This window comes from Oncorhynchus tshawytscha, linkage group LG13, assembly GCF_018296145.1.
Source record: "Oncorhynchus tshawytscha isolate Ot180627B linkage group LG13, Otsh_v2.0, whole genome shotgun sequence".
Taxonomy (NCBI): domain Eukaryota; kingdom Metazoa; phylum Chordata; class Actinopteri; order Salmoniformes; family Salmonidae; genus Oncorhynchus; species Oncorhynchus tshawytscha.
Genome location: NC_056441.1, coordinates 61,988,341 through 62,009,302, shown reverse-complemented (window position 1 = coordinate 62,009,302; position 20,962 = coordinate 61,988,341). Strand labels below are relative to the sequence as shown.

Below are 20,962 nucleotides of genomic sequence, written 5' to 3'. Positions count from 1 at the left end.
TTGTGTTATAAAACTAAGGTTTACTGTTGTTACAAACCCTGTGTATAAACGTTGTGTTATAAACTAAGGTTTACTGTTGTTCTAAACCCTGTGTATAAAATTGTGTTATAAAACTAAGGTTTACTGTTGTTTTAAACCCTGTGTATAAAATTAGTGTTATAAAACTAAGGTTTACTGTTGTTATAAACCCTGTGTATAAAATGAGTGTTATAAAACTAAGGTTTACTGTTGTTATAAACCCTGTGTATAAAATGAGTGTTATAAAACTAAGGTTTACTGTTGTTAAAACCCTGTGTATAAAATGTTTATAAAACTAAGGTTTACTGTTGTTATAAACCCTGTGTATAAAATGAGTGTTATAAACTAAGGTTTACTGTTGTTATAAACCCTGTGTATAAAATGAGTGTTATAAAACTAAGGTTTACTGTTGTTATAAACCCTGTGTATAAAATGAGTGTTATAAAACTAAGGTTTACTGTTGTTATAAACCCTGTGTATAAAATGAGTGTTATAAAACTAAGGTTTACTGTTGTTATAAACCCTGTGTATAAAATGAGTGTTATAAAACTAAGGTTTACTGTTGTTATAAACCCTGTGTATAAAATTGTGTTATAAAACTAAGGTTTACTGTTGTTATAAACCCTGTGTATAAAATTGTGTTATAAAACTAAGGTTTACTGTTGTTATAAACCCTGTGTATAAAATGAGTGTTATAAAACTAAGGTTTACTGTTGTTACTGTGTATAAAATGAGTGTGTTATAAAACTAAGGTTTACTGTTGTTATAAACCCTGTGTATAAAATGAGTGTTATAAAACTAAGGTTTACTGTTGTTATAAACCCTGTGTATAAAATGAGTGTTATAAAACTAAGGTTTACTGTTGTTATAAACCCTGTGTATAAAATGTGTTATAAACTAAGGTTTACTGTTGTTATAAACCCTGTGTATAAAATGAGTGTTATAAAACTAAGGTTTACTGTTGTTACAAACCCTGTGTATAAACTTTGTGTTATAAAACTAAGGTTTACTGTTGTTACAAACCCTGTGTATAAACGTTGTGTTATAAACTAAGGTTTACTGTTGTTCTAAACCCTGTGTATAAACGTTGTGTTATAAAACTAAGGTTTACTGTTGTTATAAACCCTGTGTATAAAATGAGTGTTATAAAACTAAGGTTTACTGTTGTTACAAACCCTGTGTATAAACGTTGTGTTATAAACTAAGGTTTACTGTTGTTCTAAACCCTGTGTATAAACGTTGTGTTATAAAACTAAGGTTTACTGTTGTTATAAACCCTGTGTATAAAATGAGTGTTATAAAACTAAGGTTTACTGTTGTTACAAACCCTGTGTATAAACGTTGTGTTATAAAACTAAGGTTTACTGTTGTTTTAAACCCTGTGTATAAAATTAGTGTTATAAAACTAAGGTTTACTGTTGTTATAAACCCTGTGTATAAAATGAGTGTTATAAAACTAAGGTTTACTGTTGTTATAAACCCTGTGTATAAAATGAGTGTTATAAAACTAAGGTTTACTGTTGTTATAAACCCTGTGTATAAACTTTGTGTTATAAACTAAGGTTTACTGTTGTTATAAACCCTGTGTATAAAATTTTGTGTTATAAAACTAAGGTTTACTGTTGTTATAAACCCTGTGTATAAAATTTGTGTTATAAAACTAAGGTTTACTGTTGTTATAAACCCTGTGTATAAAATGAGTGTTATAAAACTAAGGTTTACTGTTGTTATAAACCCTGTGTATAAAATGAGTGTTATAAAACTAAGGTTTACTGTTGTTATAAACCCTGTGTATAAAATGAGTGTTATAAAACTAAGATTTACTGTTGTTATAAACCCTGTGTATAAAATGAGTGTTATAAACTAAGGTTTACTGTTGTTATAAACCCTGTGTATAAAATGAGTGTTATAAAACTAAGGTTTACTGTTGTTATAAACCCTGTGTATAAAATGAGTGTTATAAAACTAAGGTTTACTGTTGTTATAAACCCTGTGTATAAAATGAGTGTTATAAAACTAAGGTTTACTGTTGTTATAAACCCTGTGTATAAAATGAGTGTTATAAAACTAAGGTTTACTGTTGTTATAAACCCTGTGTATAAAATAAAACTAAGGTTTACTGTTGTTATAAACCCTGTGTATAAACATTGTGTTATAAACTAAGGTTTACTGTTGTTTTAAACCCTGTGTATAAACGTTGTGTTATAAAACTAAGGTTTACTGTTGTTATAAACCCTGTGTATAAAATGAGTGTTATGAAACTAAGGTTTACTGTTGTTACAAACCCTGTGTATAAACTTTGTGTTAAAAACTAAGGTTTACTGTTGTTTTAAACCCTGTGTATAAACGTTGTGTTATAAAACTAAGGTTTACTGTTGTTATAAACCCTGTGTATAAAATGAGTGTTATAAAACTAAGGTTTACTGTTGTTATAAACCCTGTGTATAAAATTTGTGTTATAAACTAAGGTTTACTGTTGTTTTAAACCCTGTGTATAAAATTTGTGTTATAAAACTAAGGTTTACTGTTGTTATAAACCCTGTGTATAAAATGAGTGTTATAAAACTAAGGTTTACTGTTGTTATAAACCCTGTGTATAAAATGAGTGTTATAAAACTAAGGTTTACTGTTGTTATAAACCCTGTGTATAAAATGAGTGTTATAAAACTAAGATTTACTGTTGTTATAAACCCTGTGTATAAAATGAGTGTTATAAACTAAGGTTTACTGTTGTTATAAACCCTGTGTATAAAATGAGTGTTATAAAACTAAGGTTTACTGTTGTTATAAACCCTGTGTATAAAATTAGTGTTATAAACTAAGTTTACTGTTGTTATAAACCCTGTGTATAAAATTAGTGTTATAAACTAAGGTTTACTGTTGTTATAAACCCTGTGTATAAAATTAGTGTTATAAACTAAGGTTTACTGTTGTTATAAACCCTGTGTATAAAATGAGTGTTATAAAACTAAGGTTTACTGTTGTTATAAACCCTGTGTATAAAATGAGTGTTATAAAACTAAGGTTTACTGTTGTTATAAACCCTGTGTATAAAATGAGTGTTATAAAACTAAGGTTTACTGTTGTTATAAACCCTGTGTATAAAATTAGTGTTATAAACTAAGGTTTACTGTTGTTATAAACCCTGTGTATAAAATGAGTGTTATAAAACTAAGGTTTACTGTTGTTATAAACCCTGTGTATAAAATTTGTGTTATAAAACTAAGGTTTACTGTTGTTACAAACCCTGTGTATAAAATTGTGTTATAAAACTAAGGTTTACTGTTGTTATAAACCCTGTGTATAAAATGAGTGTTATAAAACTAAGGTTTACTGTTGTTATAAACCCTGTGTATAAAATGAGTGTTATAAAACTAAGGTTTACTGTTGTTATAAACCCTGTGTATAAACTTTGTGTTATAAAACTAAGGTTTACTGTTGTTATAAACCCTGTGTATAAAATGAGTGTTATAAAACTAAGGTTTACTGTTGTTATAAACCCTGTGTATAAAATGAGTGTTATAAAACTAAGGTTTACTGTTATAAACCCTGTGTATAAAATGAGTGTTATAAAACTAAGGTTTACTGTTGTTATAAACCCTGTGTATAAAATGAGTGTTATAAAACTAAGGTTTACTGTTGTTATAAACCCTGTGTATAAAATGAGTGTTATAAACTAAGGTTTACTGTTGTTATAAACCCTGTGTATAAACTTTGTGTTATAAACTAAGGTTTACTGTTGTTATAAACCCTGTGTATAAAATGAGTGTTATAAAACTAAGGTTTACTGTTGTTATAAACCCTGTGTAAAAAACGAGTGTTATAAAACTAAGGTTTACTGTTGTTATAAACCCTGTGTATAAAATGAGTGTTATAAAACTAAGGTTTACTGTTGTTATAAACCCTGTGTATAAACTTTGTGTTATAAAACTAAGGTTTACTGTTGTTACAAACCCTGTGTATAAACATTGTGTTATAAACTAAGGTTTACTGTTGTTCTAAACCCTGTGTATAAACGTTGTGTTATAAAACTAAGGTTTACTGTTGTTATAAACCCTGTGTATAAAATGAGTGTTATAAAACTAAGGTTTACTGTTGTTACAAACCCTGTGTATAAACGTTGTGTTATAAACTAAGGTTTACTGTTGTTCTAAACCCTGTGTATAAAATTAGTGTTATAAAACTAAGGTTTACTGTTGTTATAAACCCTGTGTATAAAATGAGTTAGTGTTATAAAACTAAGGTTTACTGTTGTTATAAACCCTGTGTATAAAATGAGTGTTATAAAACTAAGGTTTACTGTTGTTATAAACCCTGTGTATAAAATGAGTGTTATAAAACTAAGGTTTACTGTTGTTATAAACCCTGTGTATAAAATGAGTGTTATAAAACTAAGGTTTACTGTTGTTATAAACCCTGTGTATAAAATGAGTGTTATAAAACTAAGGTTTACTGTTGTTATAAACCCTGTGTATAAAATTAGTGTTATAAAACTAAGGTTTACTGTTGTTATAAACCCTGTGTATAAAATTAGTGTTATAAACTAAGGTTTACTGTTGTTATAAACCCTGTGTATAAAATGAGTGTTATAAAACTAAGGTTTACTGTTGTTATAAACCCTGTGTATAAAATGTGTTATAAACTAAGGTTTACTGTTGTTATAAACCCTGTGTATAAAATGAGTGTTATAAAACTAAGGTTTACTGTTGTTATAAACCCTGTGTAAAAAACGAGTGTTATAAAACTAAGGTTTACTGTTGTTATAAACCCTGTGTATAAAATGAGTGTTATAAAACTAAGGTTTACTGTTGTTATAAACCCTGTGTATAAACTTTGTGTTATAAAACTAAGGTTTACTGTTGTTACAAAACCTGTGTATAACATTGTGTTATAAACTAAGGTTTACTGTTGTTCTAAACCCTGTGTATAAAATGAGTGTTATAAAACTAAGGTTTACTGTTGTTATAAACCCTGTGTATAAAATGAGTGTCATGAAACTAAGGTTTACTGTTGTTACAAACCCTGTGTATAAACTTTGTGTTATAAAACTAAGGTTTACTGTTGTTATAAACCCTGTGTATAAAATGAGTGTTATAAAACTAAGGTTTACTGTTGTTATAAACCCTGTGTATAAAATGAGTGTTATAAAACTAAGGTTTACTGTTGTTATAAACCCTGTGTATAAAATGAGTGTTATAAAACTAAGGTTTACTGTTGTTATAAACCCTGTGTATAAATGTTGTGTTATAAACTAAGGTTTACTGTTGTTATAAACCCTGTGTATAAAATGAGTGTTATAAAACTAATAAAACTAAGGTTTACTGTTGTTATAAACCCTGTGTATAAAATGAGTGTTATAAAACTAAGGTTTACTGTTGTTATAAACCCTGTGTATAAAATGAGTGTTATAAAACTAAGGTTTACTGTTGTTATAAACCCTGTGTATAAAATGAGTGTTATAAAACTAAGGTTTACTGTTGTTATAAACCCTGTGTATAAAATGAGTGTTATAAAACTAAGGTTTACTGTTGTTATAAACCCTGTGTATAAAATGAGTGTTATAAAACTAAGGTTTACTGTTGTTATAAACCCTGTGTATAAAATGAGTGTTATAAAACTAAGGTTTACTGTTGTTATAAACCCTGTGTATAAAATTGTGTTATAAAACTAAGGTTTACTGTTGTTATAAACCCTGTGTATAAAATGAGTGTTATAAAACTAAGGTTTACTGTTGTTATAAACCCTGTGTATAAAATGAGTGTTATAAAACTAAGGTTTACTGTTGTTATAAACCCTGTGTATAAAATGAGTGTTATAAAACTAAGGTTTACTGTTGTTATAAACCCTGTGTATAAAATGAGTGTTATAAAACTAAGGTTTACTGTTGTTATAAACCCTGTGTATAAAATGAGTGTTATAAAACTAAGGTTTACTGTTGTTATAAACCCTGTGTATAAAAAGATTTAGTGTTATAAAACTAAGGTTTACTGTTGTTATAAACCCTGTGTATAAAATGAGTGTTATAAAACTAAGGTTTACTGTTGTTATAAACCCTGTGTATAAAATGAGTGTTATAAAACTAAGGTTTACTGTTGTTATAAACCCTGTGTATAAAATGAGTGTTATAAAACTAAGGTTTACTGTTGTTATAAACCCTGTGTATAAAATGAGTGTTATAAAACTAAGGTTTACTGTTGTTATAAACCCTGTGTATAAAATGAGTGTTATAAAACTAAGGTTTACTGTTGTTATAAACCCTGTGTATAAAATGAGTGTTATAAACCCTGTGTATAAAATGTGTTATAAAACTAAGGTTTACTGTTGTTATAAACCCTGTGTATAAAATGAGTGTTATAAAACTAAGGTTTACTGTTGTTATAAACCCTGTGTATAAAATGAGTGTTATAAAACTAAGGTTTACTGTTGTTATAAACCCTGTGTATAAAATGTTGTTATAAAACTAAGGTTTACTGTTGTTTTAAACCCTGTGTATAAAATGAGTGTTATAAAACTAAGGTTTACTGTTGTTATAAACCCTGTGTATAAAATGAGTGTTATAAAACTAAGGTTTACTGTTGTTTTAAACCCTGTGTATAAAATGAGTGTTATAAAAGTAAGGTTTACTGTTGTTATAAACCTGATGTTTAAAATGAGTGTTATAAAACTAAGGTTTACTGTTGTTATAAACCCTGTGTATAAAATGAGTGTTATAAAACTAAGGTTTACTGTTGTTTTAAACCCTGTGTATAAAATGAGTGTTATAAAACTAAGGTTTACTGTTGTTTTAGACCCTGTGTATAAACGTTGTGTTATAAAACTAAGGTTTACTGTTGTTTTAAACCCTGTGTATAAAATGAGTGTTATAAAACTAAGGTTTACTGTTGTTTTAAACCCTGTGTTTAAAATGAGTGTTATAAAACTAAGGTTTACTGTTGTTATAAACCCTGTGTATAAAATGAGTGTTATAAAACTAAGGTTTACTGTTGTTTTAAACCCTGTGTATAAAATGAGTGTTATAAAACTAAGGTTTACTGTTGTTTTAGACCCTGTGTATAAACGTTGTGTTATAAAACTAAGGTTTACTGTCCCATCTTTTGTTGCACTGTGTTTACTTCAGTCCAGGACAGTAAAATGTAAGGAATATTCACAGAGAAAGGCATCTAACTCGACGACAGCGGGCGTCTTTCTGACGACCACCAACTCTGCGTAACCTCTCCCATGAGCCCTTGCTGTCCCCAGGAGGGTTGGCTAAAAGGGTAAATCCTGCCCTGAGAAGAGGGGTCAGGGAAGAAAGGTTGTGACCTGTATGACCCTGAGGTTGTCTGTCCCTCCCCTGCTCTGTCTGAGTCAAGAGATTGACCCCCCGCTATTTTTGGCTGCATCCCAAATGGCACTCTTCTATTTGTTCTCCAAGGCTATGTCCCAAATGGCATATAGAGTGCGCTACTTTTGTCAGGACATCCATTAACATCCCTTTCCTTTAGAAAATGTGTGAATTGGACCAGGAGTGACAGTTGGCTAACTCAGCCATCTGCTACATGAACATGAAAGGCTGAAAAGCTGTGGAGCTTCCCTGGAGTGATAGAGCCAAGGATGTCATGATGATGTCTATGGATGTCCTGACTCTGATGGGAATAGAGTGCCATTTGGGATCAATGTGTATACGGATTTGTATAATAAGGTAGTTTTACTCACTGACGAAGGATGTCTCGCCCAGGTATCCTCGTCGTTTGAGGACCACCTCCAGGTACGTGGCCTCCTCGTCCAACACATAGTACTCCTTCTCCAGGGAGACCCAGGCCCAGTTCAGCCTGAACACCTGGTTCTTCAGCCTGTTGCCTCCTAAACACACACACATAGAATCAGTAGTCTCAGAGAGGATCACTTAATAATGTGTCTTATGTGCCACTTAGCAGACAAGTGAAGGACAGTACAGTGAGTACAGGAACACATTTGGAAAACTTTATTAGAATCCACAGATTACATTATATCAGGTGCTAGTGTTGTTCTGTGCAGATGTTTGTGTTTGTAAACAACAACAGTCAACAACAACAAAAATGAAGATCGACATGAGAGAGAATTCATTCAGCAAAGACAACGGTAGCGTATGACTTTCTGAACTCATTATTTGCACTTCAAAACATTTATAACGGAAAAGCTGTTTGTTTTCAGGACATGTTCCTATCTCAACATCTTGTCATTAGAATAATTACCTGGCGGTTTTATGGGTGCCTGTAGGACAGCTAGGCTGCCTGCCTATATTCGTTGGGAGGCATCAGTATCAGTACAAACACACGCTCATGCATGCGCCCACACACAACCTCCCTGCCAGTATATTCAGTGGGAGGTATCAGTGCAGAAGAAGGTCTAATCGGCTTCATTGTAATTAAGAGATAAAGGTTAGTCTGTCTGTGTGTATGTGTGTGTGTGTGTGTGTGTGTGTGTGTGTGTGTGTGTGTGTGTGTGTGTGTGTGTGTGTGTGTGTGTGTGTGTGTGTGTGTGTGTGTGTGTGTGTGTGTGTCAGGGTTGTTTTATCAGTCCTGTTTGAAGTGGAATTCAAAGCGCTGTATTCCTGGAGGACAGCACTGCCTGTTACCGTATCGACCACAGAGAGAGCGACACCACACACAGACATCAAACACACACAAAATGACAAGTCATAGCACGTAGGCACACACACACACACACACACATACTGTTGCCATTAACAGCAGGGTTATAACAGTGGCTCCAAGCCCCTCAGCCTAAACAGAAGAGTGTGAAATGAGGGATGATGGGAATGGAGTGAATGAAGGGAGAAAATGGAGAGGAGGGAGATGGAGGAATTCAGGGAGAGGAAGGATGAAGAAAACGGAGGGGAGAGACAGACCCAGGTGTTTCTACACTACAGCTGGACAGCTGGCAGATGTGAGGTGGGAGGAATGAAAGAATGAAAGAGAGACCACAAGGAGGGTCTCAACCTGAGTCCCGAATGGCACCCTATCCCCTATATTCCTCAAATTCACATTTGGACATCGAAGCCAGTTCCACAGCTTTTTTTCTATTCTTCCCCTCTAATCAGGGACTGAATTAGGCCTGGGACACCAGGTGGGTGCAATTCATTATTAGGTTCGAACAGAAAACCAGCAGTAGTCCCTATGGGCCCTGATCAAAATAAGTGCACTATATAGGGAATAAGGTGCATTTGGTACACATACTGAGGGTACTGTTCTGGGTTTACAGACAGCTGAGTCTGTTTGGGGTTGGCACCACTACTGAGGCCATAAACTCTCTCTCGCGCGCTCTCTCTCTGCCTCCATTCTACCCTCCCCCCACTGAGCCTACCCTCCCTCTCTCTTTCTCTCTCTCCTCTCCACTGCTCCATTCTGCCCTTCCTCCACTGAGCCTCCCGTCCCTCTCTCTCTCTCCTCCATTCTGCCCTCCCCCTTCCTCCACTGAGCCTCCCGTCCCTCTCTCTCTCTCTCTCCTCTCCTCCATTCTGCCCTCCCCCTTCCTCCACTGAGCCTCCCGTCCCTCTCTCTCTCTCTCTCTCTCTCTCTCCACTCCTCCATTCTGCCCTCCCCCACTGAGCCTACCCTCCCTCTCTCTCCTCTCCTCCATTCTGCCCTTCCCCTCTCCAGTTGTCATGGTCAGGAAATCTGTCATGTCCAGTCGACCTCTCTGCTATGTAGCCTTTTCTTTTTAAAGAGCGTGAAACCTACACATTCACAAGGGTGTTATTGTTTTGTTGTGTGTGTACGTGTGTGTGTCATACCAGGTCCAGCAGAATAAACACACAGTAGAGGTCAGAAGAAGAAGAGAGAAGAAGAAGAAACTGTAGTTCTTTGTTCACAACTAAACTCATTAGACACTTATTAACTCATCCTGATTCTGTCAAGAAGACTCTGCGGACGAAAACATAACTGTATCATGAACCAACTCAGACGTCACTGCCTAAACCATGGAGTAAACTATACTGAACCACAACATGGCCAAAAGGACAAAGAGAGAGAACTGGATGAGAGGAGACAAAACTCATCAGATCTGATTCTGTCAAGAAGACTGTGGCAGAAGAAAACATCTCATGACTTTATCATGAACCAATGAACCAACTCTGCTGCCTGAACCTCTACCTGTCTTCTTCTGAACAGAGAGAATAATGTGAAAATGACAAAGATACGGCTAAACTAACAGAGAAAATGAAGGTTAACAAAGTGAAGATGACGAAGGTACAGCTAAATAAGATGATGAGGATACGGCTGAACTAACTCAAGGGCTGACGGTTTTCTGGCTGATCCTCAAAGTCTGATTGTTTCCTTGGTAATGGGTTCCGTCTACACGGTTCTAGATGAAAGAGAACAGAGAAAACAGGGGTATCCTAGAATTTACAACCCAGTGACAGCTGCTAATGGTTCGGTACTACTACAGTTGAATTCGGAAGTTTACATACACCTTAGCCAAGTACATGTAAACTCTGTTTTTCACAATTCTTGACATTTTATCAGAGTAAAAATTACCTATTTTAGGTCAGTTAGGATCACCACTTTATTTTAAGAATGTAAAATGTCAGAATAAAAGTAGAGAGAATTATTTATTTCAGCTTTTATTTCTTTCATCACATTCCCAGTGGGTCAGACGTTTACATACACTCAATTAGTATTTGGCAGCATTGCCTTTAAATAGTTTAACTTGGGTCAAACGTTTTGCATAGCCTTCCACAAGCTTCCCACAATAAGTTGGGTGAATTTTGACCCATTCCTCCTGACAGAGCTGGTGTAACTGAGTCAGGTTTGTAGGCCTCCTTGCTCGCACACACGTTTTCAGTTCTGCCCACAAATTTTCTATGGGATTGAGGTCAGGGCTTTGTGATGGCCACTCCAATACCTTGACTGTGTTGTCCTTAAGCCATTTGCAACAACTTTGGAAGTATGCTTGAGGTCATTGTCCATTTGGAAGACCCATATGCGACCAAGCTCTAACTTCCTGACTGATGTCTTGAGATGTTGCTTCAATATATCCACATAATTGTCCTGCCTCATGATACCATCTATTTTGTGAAGTGCACCAGTCCCTCCTGCAGCAAAGCACCCAACATGATGCTGCCACCCCTGTGCTTCACGGTTGGGATGGTGTTCTTCGGCTTGCAAGCGTCCCCCTTTTTCCTCCAAACATAACGTTGGTCATTGTGGCCAAACAGTTCTATTTTTGTTTCATCAGACCAGAGGACATTTCTCCAAAAAATATGATCTTTGTCCCCATGTGCAGTTGAAAACCGTAGTCTGGCTTTTTTAAAGGCGGTTTTGGAGCAGTGGCTTCTTCCTTGCTGAGCGGCCTTTCAGGTTATGTCGATATAGGACTCGTTTCACTATGGATATAGATACCTTTGTACCTGTTTCCTCCAGCATCTTCACAAGGTCATTTGCTGTTGTTCTGGGATTGATTTGCACTTTTCCCCACAAAGTATGTTCAACTCTAGGAGACAGAACGCGTCTCCTTCCTGAGCGGTATGGCGGCTACGTGGTCCCATGGTGTTTATACTTGCGTACTATTGTTTGTACAGATGAACATGGTACCTTCAGGCGTTTGGAAATTGCTCCCAATGATGAACCAGACTTTTGGAGGTCTACAAAAAAAAATTCAGAGGTCTTGGCTGATTTCTTTGGATTTTTCCATGATGTCAAGCAAAGAGGCACTGAGTTTGAAGGTAGGCCCTGAAATATATCCACAGGTACACCTCCAATTGACTCAAATTATGTCAATTAGCCCATCAGAAGCTTCTAAAGCCATGACATCATTTTCTGGAATTTTCCAAGCTGTGAACTTCTGACCCCTGGAATTGTGATACAGTGAATGATAAGTGACATAATCTGTCTGTAAACAATTGCTGGAAAAATGACTTGTGTCATGCACAAAGTAGACGTTCTAACCGACTTGCCAAAACTATAGTTTGTTAACAAGAAATTTGTTTTAATGACCCCAACCTAAGTGTAGGTAAACTTTCGACTTCAACTGTATAGGAACATAAACCAAGCAACTACATCCCTGCCACCGGACCCATGTTTCCTGAGCCTGTCCATTCTCAGGGGTTAAGGCCATACTGGGAGTCTAATCTCTCTCTACCTTAATAACTCCTGCAGGTAGGACGTCTGCTGGAGCGAAAAGAGCTTTTCCCCTGTGTGTGTTCTGCTTGACCCTGCTGGAACAGAGGGGTGTGTGTGTGTGTGTGTGTGTGTGTGTGTGTGTGTGTGGTTAGATCTCCCTACCTTGTACTAGGGTTTAGAGGGAGCAGCTAGACCCATGCCACAGGTAAGCACAGTGTGTGTGATCTCTGAGTCGTGAAGTCTACTGGTCTTAATCACCTGGCCCTCTCCCACCACAGATCTCCCACCCATCTCTTTATGGAAAACTTCCACAAGGTCCTCATTTCCTTCCAGAACTCAGGAGAGTTGTGAAGGCTACTGGCCTTATCCCTACCACATGAATCACCCGGCTCTACCCCACCACAGCAGTCATAGACAACCACAGAAACTCTGCTACATGCTCCTCGTTTCCTTCCAGAACTCCGTCAACAACCCGTAGAGTTACAGAACTACGCTAACCACGCACAGCTGTCGTAAGAGACTTCTAACCGACTAAAATGACATTAAGAGAAGACGGATCTTCCTAACTTCCTGGGTATGCTGGACTAAAGTTAGGATCTTGTTGTGGAAAGCTTGGCATCGTCTCTATGTTTACACAACATTGTTAATGTTAGCTTGATACACATCTGAGATGAGAGGAGATGAATAGTAACATTAAAGGCTTTGGGTTCCCTATAGTGTACTAAACTCAGCAAAAAAAGAAACATTCTCTCACTGTCAACTGGGTTTATTTTCAGCAAACTTAACTTGTAAATATTTGTATGAACATAACAAGATTCAACAACTGAGACATAAACTGAACAAGTTCTACAGACATGTGACTAACATAAATGGAAGAATGTGTCCCTGAACAAAGGGGTGGGGGTCAAAATCAAAAGTAACAGTCAGTATCTGAGGTGGCCACCAGCTGCATTAAGTACTCAGTGCATCTCCTCCTCATTGACTGCACCAGATTTGACAGTTCTTGCTGTGAGATGTTACCCCACTATTCCACCAAGGCACCTGCGTCTTCCCTGTAAGACACAGCATTGAGATTGCCTGCAACGACAACAAGCTCAGTCTGATGATTCTGTGACACACCGCCCCAGACCATGACGGACCCTCCACCTCCAAATCGATCCCGCTCCAGAGTACAGGTGTAACGCTCATTCCTACGACGATAAACGCAAATCCAACCATCACTCCTGGTGAGACAAAACCGCGACTCGTCAGTGAAGAGCACATTTTGCCAGTCCTATCTGGTTCAGCGACGGTGGGTTTGTGCGCATTGTTGCCGGTGATGTCTGGTAAGGACCTGCCTTACAACAGGCCTACAAGCCCTCAGTCCAGCCTCTCTCAGCCTATTGGGAACAGTCTTAGCACTGATGGAGGGATTGTGCATTCCTGGTGTAATTCAGGCAGTTGTTGTTGCCATCCTGTACCTGTCCCAGGTGTTCAGATGTACCAATCCTGTGCAGGTGTTGTTACACTTGGTCTGCCACTGCGAGGACGGTCAGCTGTCCGTCATGGCTCCCTGTAGCTCTGTCTTAGGTGTCTCACAGTACGGGTATTGCAATTTATTGCCCTGGACACATCTGTAGTCCTCATGCCTCCTTGCAGCATGCCTAAGGCACGTTCACACAGATGAGCAGGGACCCTGGGCATCTTTCTTTTGGTGTTTTTCAGAGTCAGTAGAAAGGCCTCATTTTTCATTACTATGTGTCACGCCCTGACTTTAGAGCTTTTTATGTCTCTATTTTGGTTTGGTCAGGGTGTGATTTGGGTGGGCATTCTATGTTCCTTTTTCTATGTTTTTGTATTTCTTTGTTTTGGCCGGGTATGGTTCTCAGTCAGGGACAGTTGTCTATTGTTGTCTCTGATTGGGAACCATACTTAGGTAGCTTTTCCCCACATGTGGTAGTTAATTTCTGTTTAGTGTTTTGCACCTTTCAGGACTGTTTCGGTGATTCCCTTTGTTATTTTGTTATAGTGTTCAGTTTTAATATTAAAAGCATGAACACTTACCACGCTGCGCTTTGGTCCAATGATTCCCCTTCTTCAGAAGACGAATACCGTTACACTATGACCTTAATTGACTAACGTCTGTAAGCTGTTAGTGTCTTAACGACCGTTCCACATGTGCATGTTCATTATTTGTTTATGGTTCATTGAACAAGCATGGGAAACAGTGTTTAAATCTTTACAATGAAGATCTGTGAAGTTATTTGGTTTTTACGATATATCTTTGAAAGACAGAGACCTGAAAAAGGGCCATTTCTTTTTTTGCTGAGTTTACTTTTGTAGTGCACTATTAAGTGAACAGAGGTACAATTTGGGATGCACAGTTTGACTTCAGTGTCAGTTACCCACAGGGACGTCCTGAGACCATGTATAGGTATAATACCACACCAGTCTGCCTGTGCCCCGGCCATACGTCTCATTGTGAACATTACATGGTGGCATGATGTCTAATCATTTACATTACGCTGGAGACATAAACATTCACATCAAGCTAGGCTTTCTACATTATGCACTTTAAAGAAGACCTGCTTGGGATCAGGACTAGTAGCCAACGTGGAGAGGGCAAAATCCAAATATGTGCAATTGCCTTCAGAAACATACTTTTTACATTCATAATGAATGACTCCGTGAATACATTCTTTATCATATGAGAGAGTCAACATCAGGTTTGGGAAGCCAAAATAACCACACCACTGGTGCTTGTGTCAGGCAGCATAGAGGTGTGTTGGTGCAAGTAGCCAGAGGTCAATTTCCCTCCATAACGTTTTCTTTCTCAGTAATTAAGATAAGCAGGAGTTGAAGTAAGAACACTTCAAAGAGGCCCTAGAAAAACATCTCAGTTAATCTTTAACCGCTGCCCAGGGTCAATCTGCTGAGCTAGAGGTTAGTTGACTAAATTGGTTTCCCATATTCCTCCTCATTCCCAGCCAACGGATAAGCAGTCACTAGACGCTTTTTTCGAAAGTATACACCAGACTAAAAACCAAACTTAGCTAATGTCCTCTGTTGCCAGTTCCAGAGTAACTTTAGATTAGACTCTTGATCCATGTACAGTGCATTCAGAAAGTATTCAGACCCCTTCACCTTTTCTACATTTTGTTACATTACAGCCTTATTCTAAAATGGATTTTTGGTTTTCCTCATCAATCTACACACAATGCCCCATAATGACAAAGCGAAAACAGGTTTTTAGAAATTGTAGCAAATTCATATAAAAAAAAACGTAAATAAATATTCAGACCCTTTGCTATGAGACTCGAAATTGAGCTCAGGTGCACCTGTGGTAAATTTAATTGACTGGACATGATTTGGAAAGGCACACACCTGTCTATATTAGGTCCCACCGTTGACAGTACATGTCAGAAGAAAAACCAAGCCATGAGGTCAACGGAATTGTCTGTAGAGCTCCGAGACAGGTTTTTGTCGAGGCACAGATCTGGGGAAGGGTACCAAAAATGTTTTGCAGCATTGAAGGTCCCTAAGAACACAGTGGCCTCCATCATTCTTAAATGGACGAATTTTGGAACCACCAACACTCTTCCTAGAGCAGGCAGCACGGCCAAACTGCTCAATCGTGGGAGAAGGGCCTTGGTCAGGGAGGTGACCAAGAACCTGATGGTCACTCTGACAGAGCTCCAGAGTTCCTCTGTGGAGATAGGAGAGCCTTCTAGAAGGACAACCATCTCTGCAGCACTCCACCAATTAGGCCTTTATGGTGGAGTGGCCAGACGTTAACCACTCCTCAGTAATTATTATATATATATTTTTGTATGTAACTTTTATTTAACTATGCAAGTCAGTTAAGAACAAATTCTTATTTACAATGACGGCCTACACCAGCCAAACCCGGACGACGCTGGGACAATTGTGCGCCGCCCAATCACAGCCGGTTGTGATACAGCTTGTAATTGAACCAGGGTGTCTCTAGTGACACCTCTAGCACTGAGATGCAGTGCCTTAGACCACTGCGCCACTCGGGAGCAGTCTAAAAGGCACATGACAGCCTGCTTGGAGTTTTCCAAAAGGCACCTTAAGGACTCTCCAACCATGAGAAACAAGATTTTCTGGTTTGATGAAACCAAGATTGAACTCTTTGGCATGAATTCTAAGTGTCACGTCTAGAGGAAACCTGGCACCATCCTTACAGTGAAGCATGGTGGTGTCAGCATCATGCTGTGGGGATATTTTTCAGTGGCAGGGACTGGGAGACCAGTCAGGATTGAGGGAAAGATGAACAGAGCAAAGTATAGAGAGATCCTTGATGAAAACCTGCTCCAGACCTCAGACTGGGGAGAAGGTTCACCTTCCAACAGGACAACAACCCTAAGCACATAGCCAAGACAAACACAGGAGTGGCTTCGGGACAAGTCTCTGAATGTCCTTGAGTGGCCAGCCAGAGCCAAGGTTTGAAACTGATCTAACATCTCTGGAGAGACCTGAACATAGCTGTGCAGCCATGCTCCCCATCCAACCTGACAGAGCTTGAGAGGATCTGCAGAGAAGAATGGGAGAACCTCCCCCACAAACAACAACAAAAATACAGGTGTGCCAAGCATGCAGTGTCATACCCAAGAACACTTGAGGCTGTAATCGCTGCCAAAGGTGTTTCAACAAAGTACTGAGTAAAGGGTCTGAATACTTAGTTTGCAACAATATCTTAAAACCTGTTTTGCTTTGTCATTATGTGGTATTGTGTGTAGATTGATGAAGAATATATTTTTTTAAATCAATTTTACAACAAGGCTGTAAAGTAACAAAATGTGTAAAAAGTAAAGAGAACTGAAAACTGCACTGTAAATGGAGCCACACTGTGATCATTATGGAGGGACGGTCATGTTAATAAAAAAGAAATGACATTAAATGAGTTCATTCACCTATTCTCCCATGTCACTCTAGCTGTATTGTTGATACCAAGGTGTGTCAGCGTGAAGCCGTCATCGTGGTATTGTACTATTAACAGTAAATGTATTGGGCTGTGTTGTAATGGACAGGAGAACTCTGTGAGGGAGGCCAGTTAATATAGGCGGCTGACCTGAGTTGTGCCACTGCCAACTCTGTGCCCTTGTCTCCCACACAGACTCTCTCTCTCTCTCTCTCGATCTCTCTCTGTCCTTGTCTCTTGTCTCCACACACAGCAGACGGTCCTTATTTGGTCACCCTGGGGGAGCTGGGGCCAGGATGCCCGACGGGTCACTCCACTCTCTCTCTCTCCCTCTCTCTCACCAGCCGGCAGGCAGGTCCTCCTTCACTCAGTCATCTTATATACACTAAGATGTTTACCTCGAGTGAGTAATGGACCCTGGTCTAAAGTATTGCACTATCTAAAGGGAATAGGGGGCCATTTGGGCCATCACGAAGCTCTGAGGACATCTCTCTCTGTTACATTCATTATCATGCTCTACTGTTTAAAACTCCCATTACTCTGAGGACATCACTCTCTGTTACATTCATTATCATGCTCCACTGTTTAAAACTCCCATTACTCTGAGGACATCACTCTCTGTTATATTCATTATCATGCTCTACTGTTTAAAACTCCCATTACTCTGAGGACATCACTCTCTGTTACATTCATTATCATGCTCTACTGTTTAAAACTCCCATTACTCTGAGGACATCACTCTCTGTTACATTCATTATCATGCTCCACTGTTTAAAACTCCCATTACTCTGAGGACATCACTCTCTGTTATATTCATTATCATGCTCTACTGTTTAAAACTCCCATTACTCTGAGGACATCACTCTCTGTTACATTCATTATCATGCTCCACTGTTTAAAACTCCCATTACTCTGAGGACATCACTCTCTGTTATATTCATTATCATGCTCTACTGTTTAAAACTCCCATTACTCTGAGGACATCACTCTCTGTTACATTCATTATCATGCTCCACTGTTTAAAACTCCCATTACTCTGAGGACATCACTCTCTGTTATATTCATTATCATGCTCTACTGTTTAAAACTCCCATTACTCTGAGGACATCACTCTCTGTTACATTCATTATCATGCTCCACTGTTTAAAACTCCCATTACTCTGAGGACATCACTCTCTGTTACATTCATTATCATGCTCTACTGTTTAAAACTCCCATTACTCTGAGGACATCACTCTCTGTTACATTCATTATCATGCTCTACTGTTTAAAACTCCCATTACTCTGAGGACATCACTCTCTGTTACATTCATTATCATGCTCTACTGTTTAAAACTCCCATTACTCTGAGGACATCACTCTCTGTTACATTCATTATCATGCTCCACTGTTTAAAACTCCCATTACAGAGGATCCTACTGCTGAAGGAGAGAGATGCAGAAAGAGCGAGAGATGCAGTCTAATCAGACTAAACTCTATATAGGAGGAGGAGGAGGTAGAGGAGGAGGATAGGGGTTGACTTAGAGAGGAGGTGGGTATGGGCTGAGAGATTTACTGCTAATCTGTTTTCACTGTTCACTAGCACAGCCGTTCCCAACCTTTTCCTATCCAGGTGCCACCGGATCACTGTCAAAAGCTTGAGGACCACCATGCGTTGAATCAGAGATTCTGTTTTACATAAGTCACAGGCATCATTTGAATGAGGTCAGATTAAAGATCTATTATAACAGATGGATGTTTATTAGACAATTGTGAACAAAGGCTACATATCCTTAACCGTTGTCCACGGGCAGGACTAAAATACCTTAACCCTTGGCTACTAGCTTTAACTCTTTAACCCTTGGGCTTATAGGCTTTCAGAGCGTAGGACAGACATAAATCAGACATAAATCTGGATTTGCGTCTGGCCTATTTTGACATTTTAGTCATTCAAGAGGACACTCTGGTCTTTGGTACAGAGGTAACTCTGAGTGACACTTTTTCCATTTGATTTGAAAAAGTTGCAAAAAAAGGCACGACCTGTTTCTTAAGGTACAAACAAATTCACCATTGGAATCTCATGAGAAACGTAAGAAACAGGAATTTTCATTTACCAGAAAACCTACCTCAGATTTCTTGAAAAACATCTCAATTACACCTCTCAAACAACATCATCTTGCCTCTGACTGTTGATGTTGTTTGAGAAGCACAAAGCACCCATCTTTTCCTGTCCTCTCTCACTCTTCTTTGATTCCAGATTGCACTACAAGGTTGTTGTGGAAACCACTTCTTCCTGGGTCACAAAGGCAGGAGCCCCTCTCTTTAGGGGGAGGCAGGGAGGAGGCAGGGGGAGGCAGGGGAGAGGCAGGGGGAGGCAGGGGAGAGGCAGGGGCCCTTCTCTTTAAAGGAGGAATTGCCAAGCTTTGATTTCAGATGGGGCTCCTTTATTTGAATCCCAGGGAAAAGAGAGGGAAGAGGGGGAGACTAGAGGGAGAATAGCATGGGGGATTGCGGTGAAATACAGTGTGTCCAAAGGTTGCTCCTGTCCTGTCCAGACATGGGTTAAAATTATATTTGAAATCTTTCAAATACTTTGAGTGTTAGCTCTAGCCTTCCTGGAGTGTCAAACTGTAAACCTACAAGGAGGTTTACAGTTTTCAGGATTTTCTGTTGCTCAATTGTGCCAGGCAAGCTCAATCAAGCACAGATACATTTTCTGAAATAATTTCAAATAGTATTTGAACCCAAGTCTGGTCCTGGGAGTCTGCTGCTCCATGCTCCAGCTACCTCACTGATGACACCATTCACCACCCACTGGATAAACTCTCCTACACAATGGGTAGAGGAATACATGCTATGGGGAGTGTTAAGTAAATACTCCACTCTCAAGTTATCCAGAGCAACTTACAGTAATGAGTGCATACCTTTTTGTCTCCCGTGGGAATGAAAACCCACAACCCTGGCGTTGCAAGCCAACTGAGCCACTCGTTAGCCTCGGGCGTCCAGGCTTTGCTTAGTTCAATCAATGTGACTGAAACTGCTCTCTAGTCAGTTTTCCAGGATTGAATGAGATGAGAAATATTATGAAAAGGATATAAAAATAAGTCAAATAGGCTGATTTCATATAAGTATGGATGAGAAACCAGTAGAAAACGTTTCCCTAAACATGCAGCACAATCTGCTAAAGTATCCTGTATGTTTAACCTTAAGGTACTTTGGTAAAGGTCAATGTGTTCAATGTGACTGGAAATGTGCACATATAACCTGAAACCTACAACCTGATTTTGGAGAAAATTACCTGGAAAGATTACTACCAAAGATTCTTATTTCCAAGGTCTATACAGCAAATGCTCTGGCAAACCAACAACCAGCGAAATAAGCACAAGAAACCTGAAATCATCATCCAACCTTGTCACGATCGTTTGTAGAAACGGACCAAGGCACAGCGAATGTTGAGTTCCACATCATTTATTAATAGTGAAACTTAACAAAAACAATAAACTAATAATGAAACGTGACAACAATGGAGTGCCGACAAACAACTACCCATAAACAAAATACAATATCCCACAACCCACAGGTAGAAAAAAGGCTACGTAAATATGATCCCCAATTAGAGACAACAATTACCAGCTGCCTCTAATTGGGAACCATACCAAATCACCAACATGGAAAAACAAATCTAGAACCCCACATAGAAATAATAAACTAGACAAACCCCCCAGTCACGCCCTGACCTACTCCACCATAGAAAACAAGGACTCTCTATGGTCAGGACGTGACAAACCTAGAACTGAGTGAGTAATGTTTAGTCTGAAGCTGCTTTTAAAGCCAAGAAGAAAAATGAATTACAATGATATATTTGACTTTATAAGGACTGAATGCTAAGTTAAGGCTACCAAGCTTGCTAGCACAGAACAGATCAGATCAATTAGCACTGAGGTGTGAAGTGAGAGGTGTCAAA

At 38.4% G+C, this 20,962-nt stretch overlaps 1 protein-coding gene across 1 annotated transcript in view; it reads right to left on the bottom strand.

Moving 5' to 3' along the window:
* Positions 1-20,962, bottom strand: part of LOC112265448 (FRAS1-related extracellular matrix protein 2-like) — a 149,746-nt gene that overhangs the window by 91,919 nt on the left and 36,865 nt on the right. Inside the window, exon 5 of the mRNA XM_042296117.1 lies at positions 7,714-7,860. Within this exon, the coding sequence (XP_042152051.1) occupies positions 7,714-7,860 (147 nt within the window). The remainder of the gene's footprint in view (positions 1-7,713; positions 7,861-20,962) is intronic.